The following is a 17,722-nucleotide window of genomic DNA, read 5'->3' on the forward strand; positions in this document are numbered from 1 at the left end:
CTGACCTTTTACTTAGGTACAAAATTACTGGCTTCAGAAGGACTTTGCTTCCGTAAGTACCCGCACATCTGGTTCTCTGAAGTCTAATTTAGAGACTTTTGGTCCCCATAATTTTACTTTAGTGAAGGTCAGAAATGACTATTTCCTTAATCTCTGAAATTATGACATCTAGTGGTGGATGTTTTTCATTTCGGGAACATGATCTCCTTGGAAGACTACATTCATTCCACCCTCACTATCACTATTTGAAATTTGATTTCTATGGCTAGATTAGTCCTTATGTACTAAACTTATTTTGAAATTAAATCATCATTCCTTGCTTTTGGCTGACAGTTCTTTGAAATCCAGTCAGACATCAATTAGTAATAAAAAAAGACCTTTTCAGCCAGGAGAACACTTGTCAAAATATGAAGCCTTGAGTACTTCTGGAATGAAATGAGGAAAAGATAAAAATCACAACTTCATGCTCCAATAGAAAAATAACATTTACAAGAGGCAGGGATGTTGCTTGTCAAAGGCAGATTGGTAAGGTATGAATCAAATGTTGAATGCTCAGGAACTGAGTTGTGCTTGTGATGCACTACTGAAATGTATTTGGAAAAGCAGCCATGGCAAAACTATGATATTTTTAGTAACTGGAGCAATTGCTAGAGTGCTGCCTGTGTGTTGTGAAAGGATGAAACAAAGAAGGTGCATGGGAAGGGCATGGTTCATTTCTTAACTTAAAGGGTCTGGAGCAGTAGAGATGAAAGAGAAAAGTTGTTACCACATGGGAATAGTATAGATGCTGATTATAGAGATAAACCATAATGAGGGGGGTGAGAAATGAGTGCTTGAGAGGCCATTTTGAAACGTTTGGTGCTGGGAGGGCAGGAGAAAGACATCTGCCTCTTGAAGGAAGAACTGTAATGGATGGATGATGCCTGTAAAGGGACATGGCTGTGAAACGTGGGCCTAGAGAGGCATGGCATTAGGACGTCCTGCAGGTCTGGCAGCGCACCAGCGACAGCCTTTGGTAGCCCTGCCATGTCTGTTAACTCTGCCTGTGCCTCCCCTATGTGCACACCACGAAGGTGCAGCCTGCTGTCCCCAGCCTGCAGTGAAACCCCAGTCCCCGGGGCTGCTCTCAACAGGCAGTCTGAGCCAGGGGCTGGAACCAGGTGTGGGACCAGGGGCAGGAGGGCTCAAGTGGTGATGGACCTTAACACAGACGCAAGCAGCCTCGAGTCCCATGTACCAGACCGCACACCCAGCACGCTGCTGGGGTGCTTCCATCCAGCCGGGAGGCCGCCAGCAACTGAGGGTCTGTTCCCGCGCCCGGAGGGCTCTGCCGGGACAGGCCCGTCACGTGGCGGCGGGGCGGCGGCGGGATAGCGGGATAGCGGGGCGGCGGAGGATACAATGATAGGGCGGCGGAGGGGATAGCGGGGCGGTGTGGCGGTGGCCGGATGCGGGGCCCGGGCCGGCCATCCTGAGGGGCCATCCTGAGGGCCCGGCGGGGGGAGCCTGAGCGCGGGGAGAGACAGAGGAAGGGGGTAAGGAGAGCACTTCTGAGCTACAAGGAGAGGCAGCAGCCCAGACGAGCTGCCCGCCTGTGGTGAGGAGGGTGAGTAGAGGGGGAAGAGGGGAGAGAGGGTTGGAAGTGGGGTGGTGACAGGGGATTAATATGGCTGATCCCTTATGTACTTGTATAGAAACGTGCTGTGTGATAGTGCTACATAAATACCGGGCTGGGACCCTGAAATGATGGCCAGGTTATGGGCTGCACTGCTGTGAGGAGCTGAGGTCAGCACATGCATGTCTCGCGTACCTCTGAGGGAGAATGATTCTGTACATGGATATATACATGCCCATGTACATGACTGTATGTATGGGTATTTGGGCATACATACATACTTTAAAAAAATAAAGAATACAAAGAAAAACTGTAAATCCAGCATTGCTGGTAGTTTGCTCTGTTACACCTTGCTTGGAAGCAGATGGCAGCTGTATCTTTTCAGATGCTGGCTGCATCTTTCCACTTGAACATTTATTGTTAATGACTGGTAGATTCTTAGTTTCTCCAGAGCTGGAAGAGTGAGTGTTAACCTCCTCTTGTCAATTACAATTGCTTCTCAGGACCTTTGGGATGAGTTGTAAATAAAAATATCTCTCTCCAACAGAATGAGTGCCACATCAGCCACAAGCCATGCCTTGCTTGGGCCCGAACAAGAGGACCAAGAGGGCTCTGAGACACACATGTCTGTTTTGTGGTATGCAGGGCAGCTGGCAATTACTTATTATGATACAGAAGATTGCTCAGTCTACTTCATGCCTGAGATACCCGATAATGAAGACCTCAAGCTACTGCAAAAAGTGACTGGGGAACTTAATCCTCAATGCATAGTGACCAGTGCAAAACAGGACCAGAATATTGCCAAATTCCTGACCAACCTAACAGCTACTGCTGGTGATAAAGACATTGGAAAACCAGAAATTGTCCTGTTTCCTAATGTAGATTTTGGTCTAGAAGTCAGCAAGCAAAGGATCCTATCTAGGCAATTTCCATTTATCCCATCTCATATGACTGAAACAGAGAAAATTCTCTACTTGTCTTCAATCATCCCTTTTGAAAGCCCACTCATGATACGAGCCTTAGGGGGCCTCCTGAAGTTTCTAGACAGGAGAAGGGTTGGAGTTGAGCTTGAAGACAGCAGTGTAGCAGTTCCTATTTTGGCCTTTAAAAAATTTGTGCTGTCAGATACTGTGAATATGGACCAAGACACTTACTGTGTCCTGCAGATATTTAAAAGTGATATCCATCCTTCTGTGTACAAGCTGTCCAGTGGACTAAAAGAAGGATTCAGCTTATATGGAATTTTAAACCGCTGCAGATGCAAATGGGGAGAAAAACTTCTGAGGCTGTGGCTCACACGACCTACTCGGAACTTGACAGAGCTGAACAAACGGCTAGATGTTATCAGCTTCTTCCTGATGGCTCAGAACCATGAAACAGTCCTCACTCTTCAAAACTGCCTCAAGAATATTAAAAATGTGCCTCTTATTCTAAAAAGAATGACTCTTTCCAACACAAAAGTTAGTGACTGGCAAGCACTCTATAAAACAGCATACAATGCAGTGTGCCTCAGAGACACGTGTCGTTCTCTGCCCAACACTATTGAACTTTTTCAGACTATTTCACATGTCTTCACTGATGATCTGCACTACATTGCTAATCTAATCAGCAAAGTGGTAGACTTTGAAGGCAGCCTCTCAGAGAACCGCTTCACTGTTAGACCCAATGTGGACGCCACTATTGATGAGAAGAAACGAAAGCTGATGGGATTGTCAGACTTCCTTACAGAAGTGGCACGAAAAGAACTGGAGACTTTGGATGATCATATTCCTTCCTGTTGTGTGATCTACATTCCTTTGATTGGGTTCCTTCTCTCCATTCCACGGCTACCAGATATGGTGGAAAAGAGTGACTTCGAAATTGAAGGCCTGGACTTCATGTTCTTGTCAAACGATAAACTGCACTACAGAAGTGCTCGGACTAAGGAGCTAGACAGCCTGCTGGGTGACTTGCACTGTGAGATCAGAGACCAGGAAACACTTATCATGCACCAGCTGCAGACAAAGATCTTGGAGAAGTCTGAAGTACTTAACAGTGTGATTGAGTACACTGCACACCTAGATGTGCTCCTAGCTTTGGCAGCGATGGCCCGGGAGAACGGCTACTGCCGACCTCACTTTACTCACCGTCACGGCTTCCACATCAAGGATGGAAGACATCCCCTCATGGAACTATGTGCAAAGACTTTCGTGGCCAATCCTGTGAACAGTGGTGAGGCTACCAGACGAATAAAGATCATCACAGGGCCCAACTCATCTGGAAAGAGTGTTTACTTAAAGCAAGTAGGTCTTATAGTATTTATGGCTCTAATTGGCAGTTATGTCCCTGCAGCAGAGGCAGAGATTGGAGTAATTGATGGCATTTACACAAGAATCCACAGTAGGGAATCGGTTTCTGTAGGGCTCTCCACTTTCATGATTGATCTTAACCAGGTTGCAAAGGCCGTAAACAATGCCACAGAGAGGTCCCTGGTACTTATTGATGAGTTTGGTAAAGGGACAAACACACTGGATGGCCTGTCCCTTCTGGCTGCTGTCCTGAGGTACTGGATCAGACAAGGAACACAGTGTCCACAGGTCTTTGTCTCCACTAATTTTCACAGTTTAATGCAGCTAGAACTCCTGCCTGACACACCTCTTCTGGAGTATCTGACCATGGAGACCCACCAGGATGGAGATGAGTTGATATTTTTCTATCAGATCAAAGACGGCGTGTCCACTGTTAGTCATGCTGCCAACATTGCAGCATTAGCAGGAATGCCAGCCAAAATTATTGAAAGAGGAGTGGAAATATCAGAACTGATTCGCAATGGAAAACCTATCAAATGTCTTGATCATCCTTCAAAAGGAGATCGGGTGGAAAAATGCAAGTCTGTTGTAGAAAAGTTTCTTTCCTTAGACCTTGATGATCCCCATGTGGACTTGGAAGAGTTCCTGAGGAAGGAGGTGCTACCTTCTGCAGCCTCAGTCCTGTAACGGGTACGTGTAAATGCATAGATTGCATCTTATCCACTATGTTCAGTAGGAAAGTTTGGTAATTTAAAGAATGCTTACTGCGACATAACATCTCACAATACACTTAGCTTTTAACAAACTGTCTATAGTTAAAGCCTTCCTTCTTGTTGTTTAAAGCAAGTACTTCAATATGGTGTACCACATGAGTGTAGAAAGAGGGAAAGAAGAGAATTTAAGAACCTCTTTCAGCTCTTGGGTCACCCAGTTTGTGCATTTTTTGTCCCTGTTGTTAGAACCACAGATTAAAAAAATATACTGTAGAAAAATCACAACACATTTCTACTGGTCTTAGAAGACTGTGAAAGCAAAATGCTTATTGTTTTGTATTGTGCTAAAGCCATTTTAGGATCAGCATCAAAGATTCCAAATAAGTATGTGCCTCAGATGCTTGTATCAGCAAGTAACAGTTGTCACAATACAAACCACTGACAAAGAGGCTGATAAATGGAAATACAGAGGGATTTAATGAACTCTGTGGCTTTTCTTATTCCATCATTTCTGTCCAAAATGCCAGAGATCTCAGCAATTATTATAAAAAGAATGCTGGAGGTCAGAATCACCAGGAACTGAGAAGTGCTTTGGTTTTCCTGAGAATCACTCTCTTCTCTAAGGTCCTGTATGATACAACTATGTGTCTATGCCACATGGATATAAATAAAATCAAAATTATAAATCTAGGAATGTAAGAGAGAAAATCACATTTTCTATTATGTTTTTAAGTATTAAGTAAAACTTAACATTAGAGGTATAATATCAGAAGGGAGGATTCCCTTTCACTTCTCTTGTCATGCAGAGGATCTTTATTGAACACAGTATTGAATGTATGCATATGCAAGAAAAATACATTAACAAATTAATGACCCAAGAGCCATATCTAAGTACTGTCAAAGTAATAACCTTTCCTGCAGCGAGGTGCCTGAGATTCCTCATGTAAATAAGACAGAAGAGACATTAGATAGCTTATTGTCTGCCAAAACTTGCTCTAACTGCTTATATTATGGCTAATAAACACATCAGCAGACACACAGCTCTATGGGATTTCAAGAAGACAAAAATAATAATGTCACATAAACTATGAGAAAATTTACATGACAAAAAATTAATTCCCTTCATAATTATCAGTATTAAACGTGTTATCAGGTATGTCTACCTGAAGATAGCAAAAAGATGAATGTGAGCACACATCAAAAATTTTTGAAGTTGGAGACACTGCTTTGAGTTTGTTTCAGTGTGTAATTTCCTCCTCGGTAATGAAGGAAACTATTATTATTACTACAAAATAAGCACCTTATGTTATCTCTGTATGAAACTGGAGAGTGACAAAAAGTTTAACATAATTTACCTTAAAAAATACAATAATAAATTACTGAATCATGCATTTAATGCTGTTTCCAGTGCAATCATAATAATACTGTCTGCAAAACAATATCTAGCATCTCGATGATGTTACCACTGAAGTTGAATGGTAACAGTGAATCAGGCCTTGTAGAATGCTCACAAGTGTTTTCTCACTAATATATTCTGTTTTACTATCTGTACATACAGCATTCTAAAAATATACCGTAGAAAATAAGATAATATACTAAAGATTCATAAATTATATTTTTGGCATTTTTTGTTGTCAGCCACTGTCTAGGCTAAGTATATACTCTGTACTAATTAAGCAGATGCCATCAGACTAATTTAGCTGTCAGTCATCTTCTACTTATGAAATTCATTTAACAGTATTTGTAGTTCTGGCAGCACTAGATATCAAAGGACCTCCCAACATCATACAGCACTTATGAAGTGTGCCTCACAGCACACCCTGAAATAAACAGGAGTCTGAACAAATGAAAAACAGAGGGGTTGTGAGTGACCTGCAGCAACTTAACAGGCAAGTGAGGGAAGCAGAAATAGAAATGTTACGTTCAAGTGCAAAACTCCAGGTACTTCTTTCACTGTGTTTCATTAGGTTCTTTGCATAGAATATAATGATACTAACCCAAGATTCTTATCATTCAAATAATTCTGGAAATAGCTAAACATGTGCAAGTAAATTATATCTCTTTATCTCCTTCCACAAGGACAGCTAGAAGCACAAGGATTTTGGGAAGTTTTCAGTGGCGCACCTGATCTCAGGAATGTCCAACTAAGCATGAAGAATGGGTTGCTCCCACTTCTCAGCAGGAAGATAAGTACTTTAATCTAAGAAGCTGAGGGGGTACAGTAAACCATATAGCTCTTTTCTAATGAACTTTATTTCACGCTTTTATCCTTTATTAATACCTGTTTCCAAGTTTTTTGCATTTACCATTTTTAGCTTAATGCTGTGCCTTGAAAGTGAAAAGCTTATTTCTTGAGATCTTTCCTAGTTCTGAATTCTCAAACTCCTTGTTTTGTAAATATGTTTTCAGCTCTGGGGAAGTTAAAATCTTTTCAGAATAAATGCATTTCAAACTGCCCAAAGCTATATTACGGTTTAAAAAAAAGATATTTTTTCCCCCCAAAAGATAAATTTGGTGGAATTTAGATGTCATTGTGAGGAGAGTGACTTAAAAGAATATTGCTTCAAATAAGGAAACTTACATTTAAAAATTAATATAGTTATAAAGCTATAGCTGAGAACTGTACTGAACCACTTTACTACTGTTTGGTCTTTCATATGCTTTCACATGTAATTTTCATTCATTCCCCCTTCCTTGCTTTTCATATTCTTGTGTGATCTCAAAATGCAACTAGACACTGTATTAAAACGTACTGTGAAATAGTCATTCCTTTTATGTTTTGTATTTGTATTTACTGCTTTCAGTAAAGGCACGAAACTATCTAACTAAACGCATGTACACAATGAAACAAAAAATTATAGTAAAGATTAATGCTTATGCCTGACACTGAATTGACAGAGAAAAATTTACAGATTTTTAATACACAGTATCTTTCTATACAGTATATCTTTAGAATACCATATGCATTATCCAGCATTATAGAGGGCAAAGGAAGATGATTTGGAATGACATTGACCTGGTTCTGTCAGCAGCAGTGAATATCATAACACAGAAAGTATGCATCCTGGCTAAGATTTCATGGAAGGTAGATAAATACAAATGAAACAAAGAACCAGCCAAAAAACAACCAGAAAACAGAATGGCAAAAATCTCACCCTGATTGTTTTAGATGTTTAAACCAAACAGTTAAATTACTGAACAGCTGATATTCTAGAAGAGCTGTGGATTTTTAAAATGAGTGTTTTTAAAAAACTGTTAATACAAGCAAAAGCTAATGTGAGCTCACAAATTTAGTATCTATAATATGCCTGCATCCATATCTATAATATCCACCTGCATCCTGTGGATAAGTCCTTATTTCTGTTTTAGAGCAAGTATGTGTGCCCTTGAAATTTCTTATGTATCTGAAATCTCACTGCCTTCTGCCTACTGATTTCAGAATACTACTTAATTAAAATGTGCACCTTCAGCATTTTTAGATATTTCTAATTAAATTTTAAAGTATTTTTCTTTAATCCCCAGTATTAAGGAAAAAATCAACTTAAAATATTAATATTATGTAATTTAATTCCAATTTAAAATATTTTTTCTGAAAATTATTTTCCTAGACAATGTTAAAGGATCACATAAAACATTCTATACAAGGTCAACAAAAAAAATTTATGGAGACATACCTTATGTTAGATAATACAATACAGTATTACAGTTAAATTAGTATGCAATAAAAATAGGTCCACTAGTATTGCTTCTATATATATTTTATGACAGTTATAACCTACTTTCATGTATTTCTGTAATTTGTCCAAAAAAACCTAATAAATAGGCAAGAAATAAGTGCCTGCAAGAGAGAATATAGAAGATGGTTTCCTCGCTACTCTGAAATTCACCAAAGCATATTCAGTAGAGGGAACTGACAGTCTGCCTATTATGCATAATCCAAATAGAAATTTCACTGTTTGCTTGTTTTCTCCTATACAGAAACAAAACTTTGCAAACAAACAGCATGCGTATACAAACTACATCCTAATTAGAGTTCTGTAATTTTTAACAAGTACTTTTAGCCTTTGGTCTTGCCTAATTTCACAACAGAAAACAGACTGTGATATTAATGTACTGAGAATATCAAGAGTGGTAACTTACAGTACAGGACTAATGTTTATATAGTAGATGCACTACATTATTTTTATTAAATAAAATAAATAGTTTTAAAGTCTTACCTCTTCAGCTGGTTACAAAGTAGAGGGTATGATGCTACAGCCTAAGCAGCACCTTTGTGCATCTCCAAATTAAACTTTCTAGATTGCTGCTGATCTACATGAAATGTGAGCTCACCTGCTTACGTAGCTCCATTGATTTTGACAACTTCATGAAGGTCAGATGTGGTTTAAAAGCTCTTTCTTCTCCTGCCAAGATCCCCTTTTCTTGAAATATCTTCTTCATGGTCTCTGAGGGGGGGAGAAGAGTGTAGAGGTACAAAGATATTACCTAATAGAATGCTTAAAAATGTGCTTTCAACTGTAATTTGAGTCACAGTTGCTTCACATGGAAGAAACAAGATGATGAGTACTAAAGGCAGGAAGATTTCTAATTAACTTCAAAGGTATATATTATTTCATGTGAAAATGGTCTTACATTTGCAGTTAATGCAGGTCACAAATTTGGCTTTACTAAAATAAAAGCAATTAGAAAGCTGTCCAGTTTTTTGGTCCAAAAGAGCTGTCTGTTTTTGCTATCAAAATAAAAATTCAACATTAGCCTTGTTCAAGAATCGCTCTCAGTAAAGTTTTGGAAACTTTACAAAACTCTAAGTATGTGACAGAATTGTCTTTCTCCAAAAACATTATTCTGTATTTGGGTAATCTCCCACTCAGACCAAAGGAAATTTGAAAGTGAAAGCTCTAAGTGTGGCCCTGGATTTACATGCCAGAATTGGAAAACATATCAGGCATGCTGATGATTTTTTATTTGGGTTTTTAAGCTTCACTGTTGCCTTCTAAACTAATTTCCTATTTTTAATGTACACTTTGATCTGTCTACAGTCCAAGCCAAAGCAGCTCTACAACACTGGCCTACTTTACTATTTATTTCCCAATTTATCTGCCCAATATATTGTTTAATTTCTTGGAAATAAATTTCAGTATAACTCTTGAATTATGTTCCATGTTGCCTTCAGCTAAAATACTGCATGTGAAAAATTTCTGTAACAATTTTGAAAACAGGTTTAGATAAAATTGATTAAACCTGTGACAAAAATAATACCGTTAAGTAGAATATTTCTATTACTGAAATCAGAAAAACTGAAAATTTTTTTTTTTCTTTGCAAATACAACTTTCAGTTTTTCACTTGCTGTAGGTCTAGCTGACTCATACTACCAAACTGAAATTAAAATGGGAAAAATAATCCTATCACATAAATTTAATCAAAGCTTACCATAACTGTGTATTTTCATTTAAGTGTATTATTTTTGGGCTTGATAGTTCAACAGTGCTTTATTCTCCCACCTGACAGAAACAGCATTACACTGGGAAGTGAACAGCACAGCTGGCTTAAAAAAAAAATAGGGAAGGTCCAAGGAAGAAGAATATAGGCATATAAAGCTATCTAGCATAAGTCTGCCAGTTCACTCTCCTGTAACATGTTCATTCCAGAGTCCTTATTCCTACAATTTTTTGCTTATTTAAGTGAGCTGCTTTGAAATTACATTTAAGAGGTTATTTTACAAGTTTATGCATTACTTTGCAACATAAAAGTTCTAGAAGCAGCTCAGAGTATTCACTTGGGACCTGGAGATCAAAATTCACTTCTCTTTCTCTGTTGCCTATGATTTATAACCTCAGGCTCCATAGTCTATGCAAAAATTGGAATTTCTAAAGAAACCAGGGAAATCAATGAACTGGCCCACTTGAAAGCTTTCTTTCAGCCTTCACTTCCCACCTATAAGATGCTGATACATTTTACAAAAAAGAATTAGTCCAACTTCTTATTCTAACTCACAGGATGCTGAAAGGACCACCTGATTAAAACCTTTGTAACTTTTACACAATGGCAATAGGGATCCTATTACTATGGTGAATGCTGAAAATAACACAATGGTTGAGGTGGGAAGGGACTTCCTGAGGTCATCTGGACCAACCTCCCAGCTAAAGCAGAGCCACCTAGAACAGGCTGTCCAGGACTATGTCTGGATGGGTTTTTATATCTCCAAGGATGGAAACTTCACAACCTCCATGGGCAGCCTTTGCCAGTGGTTGGTCACCTTCACAGAGAAAAAATGTTTTGTAAGTCAGAGCAACCCTCCTCCGTTCCAGTTTGTGTCCATATTCTCTCTCTCTCTCTCATCCCATGTATGTATATACAAGCATAACTGCTATATAGATAAATACATCTGGGTATCTAAATCTATACAGCTACATATCTGTAGCTATAGACTAACTATATACCTATAGCTATAGCTGTGTATCTATAGACAAGTACAGCCTACCCACTCCTCTTATTTTGAATTTTGTCTGCAGGAAACATTTCTAAATTTATACTGAATCCCCACTAAGCTACTGTGCAGCTGTGCACACAAATGCTGCTGAATAATGATTAACATATCAAAGCAGAAGAATACAAATACCCATTTGCTGCTTTTTTCAAAATGAGATATGGAAGTTCAAATAAGTTGATTTAGTTATGGTGTGTGTGTATTTCCATGCATCCAGCAGCCTGCTTATTTTCTGATGTTAGAAAGTTAATAAAATGTTACAGTTATTTAAAACTGAAATTATCTGTAATAAAGCCATTTTCTGGTTCCTGTGTTTGGTTCTCTGAACTGCATCATTTGGGGACCTATTGACTTTGATGTTCCAGCAAAGGGCAAGTCTTATCAAAATCAGGTTTACACTGCCCTGTGATATTCTGACTCAGTCTTGTGGACAGTCTTTTTTTCCCTCTAAAAGCTCCAGGTTTTTTCCGCCATCACATCTTATGCCATGCAGTCTTATCTCCCACTCTGCAGTCAGGATCTGTACTGGTGAAGATTTGCACCTCTCTGGGTGTCCTAACTCCAGTAAGAGCTTAGTATCAGAACAGAGGTTTGCCAATGTGCATCTGATCACAGGACTGTAAGCCCGGGGTTCTCAACAGGGCAGATCGACCATACGGCACTGTGAGTGTGTGGGACATTGGGTGGGACAGCTGGGCATCTACACTTTACACTGCTGAACAGAGCAACCCTGTGGCCTGATCATCTTCCTTTTGTGCTAAATAGCTTTGTTTGATATCTGCTCTATTTATCTTTCCAAATTCCTCTTTCTTTCGTACCTGGCAATTCTTATCAAGAAAAAAACATAATGAGAAGCCGGGTCAGAGGAGAGAAAACAACTTCAGAGAGAGACTGCAGTTTTAAGTGTAACAGATTTACGTGTGTGTGTGTGTGTCCATACACATTCTCTTGGTCATCAGACTTCTCCCACAGCTTTGCCAGGGCACAGACATATTAAACATCACAGGCTCAAGACATTGGGCACACTTGCTGGTAGTACAGATAGCCCCAGTTTTTCAGAATTAGACATGTATGGAAAACATGACATTTTACTGGTTAAGGTGACTTACAAACATAATTAGCAAAATGTTTTCTTCTTCAAAGATAATGAAAATAGACAGAAATCTGAATAGATGCAGGGGAAAAAAGAAACAAAGAGAAGTGTTTTCCTGAGAGCACAGGAAGGTTAAAAGATAATGTAATGTCATTAATATCCACACAGCTCTTTGAAGAAGTGGCTACAAGAAGGGATTAAAAAAAAACTGGGAAGGACACATGGATGCTTGTGGGCAAGACAAAGTTCCAGGTTTGTGGGACAGCATAGAAGTGGATTTGTAGACCAGCAAATACACAAAAGTTAAAGTTTATGATGGGTATTGCCTGAACTGAAACAAATTAGAGGCCATTGACAAGAAACATAGACAGACCATGTCCATGGGTCTTAACAAATGAGGACCTCCCATCTTTTCTCCAGACATTATCATTACTACCTAGACTGAAAAATCAAACAAGATCTGTTTTCCTTTAGTAGCCTCAGGCTGACCAATGTTTGCAGCTTCAAAGTATACCCTAGAAACGTTAAAGCTATTTTTACAAGCTCAGTGACTTCCTGGAACAAATTTTTGGACAGCTTTCAGACTATCTTTCATGTACTTTGAAGTACTCTACAATACCATTTTGTACCTTATTTTTAAAATGCCAGAATTACTGAATGTAATCTGCCTCTCTTATACTGGATGCAGCTGAATCCATTAGACAACTCTTTCCCCATAATTAGAATGGAAATTTGACATATGAAGCTTACTCAGAACCACTATATACTGGAAAGGCTCAAAAATTCAACAGCTAGATCAATACAGAATGATTCAATGAAAAATTGCATATTGAGCCATATTCCATAATAGAAATAGCCATCTTCTATTCCAAGATTTCATCAGATATCGAAAATTGCTATATATGTATGTTTTCTTCCAGACTATTAATTTCTGCTTTCTAAACCCTGTTCCTTCAATTAAAAGCCTTAAAATTTAGAAAGAGTATTCTGTCTCTTCATTGAAAATTTTTTCAACTTTACACTTGGAACTGAAGAAAAGCTGAGCATAGATAACTTACAGTGATAACTACCAGTTTAAAGCATATTAAAATTATTAAATTCTTAGGTTTTTTTTAAGAGATGTGCCAAAAGGTAAACCAGAGTCAAGCCAATTTCCCAACAGTTTTTCCACTACTACTTGGTTATATATTAGTTAGGCTTTTCTACAGTGAGCTGTCACTGTACCATAGCACTATCATATATCAGTGAGCTACACTGTTACTTCAAACACACACCAGGAGTATGTGCCCTTTGTTCTGTTTCTCTCCATCGCCACACAGGTATATAGAAGAAAGATGTGCTCATTCATTGGATCAGTAAATGCAAAAATCCTCCCCCAAGATTTAATTTCTCCTTGTCTTACAAACAGATCCTCTACTTATTCCTGCTACCCTGACTTCCCTTCTAATAAACCCTTATTCTTGTGTCTGCCCTCCTGGTATCCTGCTGAAAATACCAATATACAGTCAAATCACATTTTTCTTAGCAAACTGAAAAAAATCTTTTTGACTCCTCCCACAGTCTTAATAAAAATCTTAAAATTATGGGTGAAGAGCAGTAGAGCCAAAGGGTGGGAGAGTCACTGCAATCCAGCGTGCCAAAGCCAGGCCCCTGTCCCAGCCTACTGCTCTTCCATATCTGCTTTATCCTCTTCTGCTTGGCACATGACACGCAAAAAAGGTGAGCTAAGAGATTTGGCAAGAGCACAGCACTTAGTATTCTCATGCAACTGATCAAATGTCAGGCTCCAGAGCAAACTGTATTTACTAATTTACCCATTGGAAGTACAAACTCATAAAACTAACTGGTTTTATACTAAGGAATAGTGAGTGTTCATTTTCACTAAAATGTTTGCTCCTGTTGTTGGTATTTGTCTAGTCATGGGGCCTAAAACAAAGGAAACTGTCATGCAACGCAAAGCTGAATTAGAAAAGGTTGCATGCAGGAAGCAAAAGGCATGAATGATGCTTAGGTCTGTTGAAACCAGTCCTTTATGTAAGTAAGTGCTATCAGCAGGAAGGTGTCTTGATTCTTGTAATGAAATCAACAAAAGAATCCTTAGGATTTTTTTCTGCTGGTTATCTTAAACACAGAATACAGCATGTATGTATTTAATGACATAATAATATTCTTGAGACTGCAGAACATTGCCACTTCCAACTTTGGAGCATGCTTCTCTTCTTGCTGTGGATGAATCAAGTTTCTACACAGCCCAGTAGAGTTCTGCTAAACACATTAGTAAGAACTATAACCAATGGCACATGGACGAGAAGAAAACCTGTCACAGCAGTACATTTTCAATGTAACTGTTAGCAATTTGGACTAGTAGCTTTTTGTTCACTTTGTGCAAATCAATTGTTTTAATGGAAAATTACAATAGCTTTGAGTTCCCAATTTTTTCATCATGTTAAATGACTTAAGAATAACTGACAAAATGCAAAATTCATTTATCTTAGCTTCAGCCATCTATAACTAAAGTAAACTAAATTAACTGAATTAAACTATTTCCCTGGGCTGTCTATAGTCAAGGCAATGTAATTCACCCTAAAATAGATGCTAAACGTGTGGTTTTGTAATCTTTAAAGAAGCTCATGAAGTACTATCCTTGTCAAAATACACCGTTCCTCTCCAGCCCCATGCCTGCCACTGCTCCTATCTTTTGTGCTGACAATCATGTAGCTACACAGTAAACTGCACTGAGAAAGTGAACAAGTTAAAAATTAGCTGGCAAAGGTAAAAATGTTAATTTAACCACAGTTGAATTGACCATGTGGCTGCACAGTTCCTCAGCACAACAGAAGGGGTTGGATTGCTTTGGTATGGTGGCAGTGTAAGCTTACGCCCAAGTAAAGCTGTAATGTACCTAGAGAAGAAGATGGGCAGTATGACCCGCTTTCCATTTCTCTCTCTGTTGTGGACTGTTGGGAAATCAATTTAGTGAGATTAAACTAAATGTCATTCATATAAAACTGAAGTTAAAGGAAATGACTAAGGTGTACTGCGTGCCAGTTTAGTATGGTCCTAACTCTTATTAAAATATTCAAGCCAACAAATCAACATTTCATAAAAACAAAGGACCAAAAGCAAAGAAATATTTTTATGTAGAAACAGAAGAGTAACTTTTCTGCTCATGAAATAGAAGCTCCCTCTCATGGTCAGACAATAACATGTATCATTAATCCATAAAATCAAAATCTGCAAATCCTGCAGGTAAAAAACAGGATACACTTATTCACTTCTATCACCTTCAAATGGCATTTACAATATAATTATCAAAATTAATATTGAAGCCAAACAATTCATTACTTTTTCCAAATTCACTTAGTACTTGTGGTGGTTTTGGCTTGGGTAAAGTTAATCTTCTTCACAGTAGCTAGTATGGGACTGTGTTTTGTATTTGTGCTGAACAGAGGGTTGATAGCACAGGGATATTCCAGTTACTGCTGAGCAGCACTTGCACAGAGACAAGGCCTTTTCTGCTTCTCACCCCACCCCAGCACAAGGAGCTGGGAGGGGACACAGCCAGGGCAGCTGACCCCAGCTGAACAACAGAATATTCCATACCATATGATGTCATACTCAGCATATTTAGAGCTGGGGGAAGAAGAAGGAAGGGGGAGATGTTCAGAGTAACGGCACTTGTCTTCCTGAGTCCCCATAATGCATGATGGAGCCCTGCTTTCCTGGAGATGGCTGAACACCTGCCTGTACCTGGGAAGTGGTGAATGAATTCCTTGATTTATTGCTTGAGTGTGTAGCTTTTGCTTTACCTACTAAACAGTCTTTATCTCAACCCACAAATTTTCTCACTTTTACTATTCAGATTCTCTCCCCCATCCCACCAGGGAAGCATGAGCAAGTGGCTGTGTGGGGCTTAGGTGACAGCTGGAATTAAACCACAACAGTCCTTCAAATATTCTGTAGTGTAGCAAAGCATTAAATTAAGGAAATAAAGAGTTTTTTAAAAAGTCCTGTAAGAGCATATGTCAGTGATAGCACAGCATTTCTAAAGAGACTTGGACAAAGAGTGACTAAAATACTCCTCAAATTTCTGTCAGTACACTTCAGCACTATTCCTGGTAGATAATTAAATTATGCTAATGTATTTTAACTCACACTAGCTCTCCTTTTCCTGGACTTTTGTCTCTGGCAAACTTAGATTTACACTGGTATTAGCAGGCATGCTCTTACCACATTCAGATGTTATTACTATTGAACAATTTCCCATATAACTTATGGAACTAAATGGGCTCCTACAAGCAACTAATTTAACTTAATGTATTTTCTATTGCTTGTGTTATCAGTATTTCTCCTTCAACATTCATGTACAACACAAAATAACACATGAAGTCAAAATTCACTTTATAGCATAGCAGAAACCACACATAATCTTTAAGTAGCAAAACAGTAGTTCTTTAATAAACTAAACTGAGGTTTTGTAAAAAATCAAACCAGCTGCATAAGTGATCTCTTTTTACTGTTCTATGGACCACAACAGAATGATTAGGATCCTGCAGGAAATACTGGTATTTTTCATGTCTTTCTGCCAGTATCAGCTTTAAAATAGCAGTTTTCAAGGGACACAAGTTATAACACAGGTAAGCTGGACTAGGAACCAGAATAAACTTGTGACAGGTAAATCTGTCAAACATATATGGCCTCACAGCAGTATATACTAAGAGCTGATAGCAGTCTTCACACAGATCCTCACAACAGCAGCCCAGCAGAAAAGAGTTTCCAATATTCTCTCTTGTAGCTGTCTCTCTAAAATTGTATATTCAGTTTACTATCCACAGAACAGAAATAACTTGACATACAGCCTGTTTTGAATTAATATATTAAATGTATTAAAGAAAAACTCAACAGCAAATTTCTGCTAATATGATTCTTTATATCAGAAGGTATATTTAATGTGTCAAGTACAGCCCAGAAAGTATGTGGTCTTTTCACCAGAATGCAGCAGCTGCAGTAGGTTTGGCCCTTAGAGAATTGTCTGCTAATGTTTTGTAAACATTGCATGCAAATTAAACTGTCTTGCAATTAGCTCACTACCTGTACTCTTACACTGAAGGAATTATACATGTGATATGCTTGGAGGAGTGGGAGAATTCTAAAGACTCTCTTGTTTACCTCATCGGTTCTAAGGAGTTCACATGGATTCTTTTGTTTAGTATTATTTCATATTCCAAACTGCACTGCCCTGAAGGACATCTGTGTAATAATAAATTACCTATTTAGATCATTATTTTTACATAAAATTCTTTGCAATTTAATACGATAAACACATACATAGAAGCTACTTAATGTATTAGTTTTTTTCTTAGTCATACCTGGCCTTTCCACTGATTTCATACGTAATTGAAATATACCTCTATAATGTTGTTACACAATTACAGAGCTAAATTACTTTTTTTCTGGCACAAGCATCAATACAAAAATTGAATTTACTTTCATGAATTACAGGTTACCTTCAGAGAAGGAATATT

General features: G+C 38.4%; 2 protein-coding genes across 4 annotated transcripts in view; one reads left to right on the forward strand and one right to left on the reverse strand.

Moving 5' to 3' along the window:
* The window catches only part of AKAP7 (A-kinase anchoring protein 7), an 86,165-nt gene that overhangs the window by 50,893 nt on the left and 17,550 nt on the right, over positions 1–17,722 (reverse strand). For both annotated transcript variants that reach the window (XM_018078088.2, XM_029962714.1), the window contains exon 6: positions 8,949–9,061. In XM_018078088.2, the coding sequence (XP_017933577.2) occupies positions 8,949–9,061 (113 nt within the window). The remainder of the gene's footprint in view (positions 1–8,948; positions 9,062–17,722) is intronic.
* Positions 1,565–6,802, forward strand: MSH5 (mutS homolog 5). Of its 2 annotated transcripts, none has more exons than XM_018078087.3 (2): positions 1,565–4,593; positions 6,696–6,802. In XM_018078087.3, exon 1 carries the CDS (start codon positions 2,164–2,166, stop codon positions 4,588–4,590), a length of 2,427 nt encoding a protein of 808 aa, XP_017933576.2. In that variant the 5' UTR covers positions 1,565–2,163; the 3' UTR covers positions 4,591–4,593; positions 6,696–6,802. The 2 variants fall into 2 exon arrangements, with proteins under 2 accessions (XP_017933576.2, XP_008922098.3); XM_008923850.4 differs by having other exon boundaries at positions 6,701–6,798.

Source organism: Manacus vitellinus, unplaced genomic scaffold, assembly GCF_001715985.3.
Source record: "Manacus vitellinus isolate BGI_N305 unplaced genomic scaffold, ASM171598v3 scaffold_4_pilon, whole genome shotgun sequence".
Taxonomy (NCBI): Eukaryota; Metazoa; Chordata; class Aves; order Passeriformes; family Pipridae; genus Manacus; species Manacus vitellinus.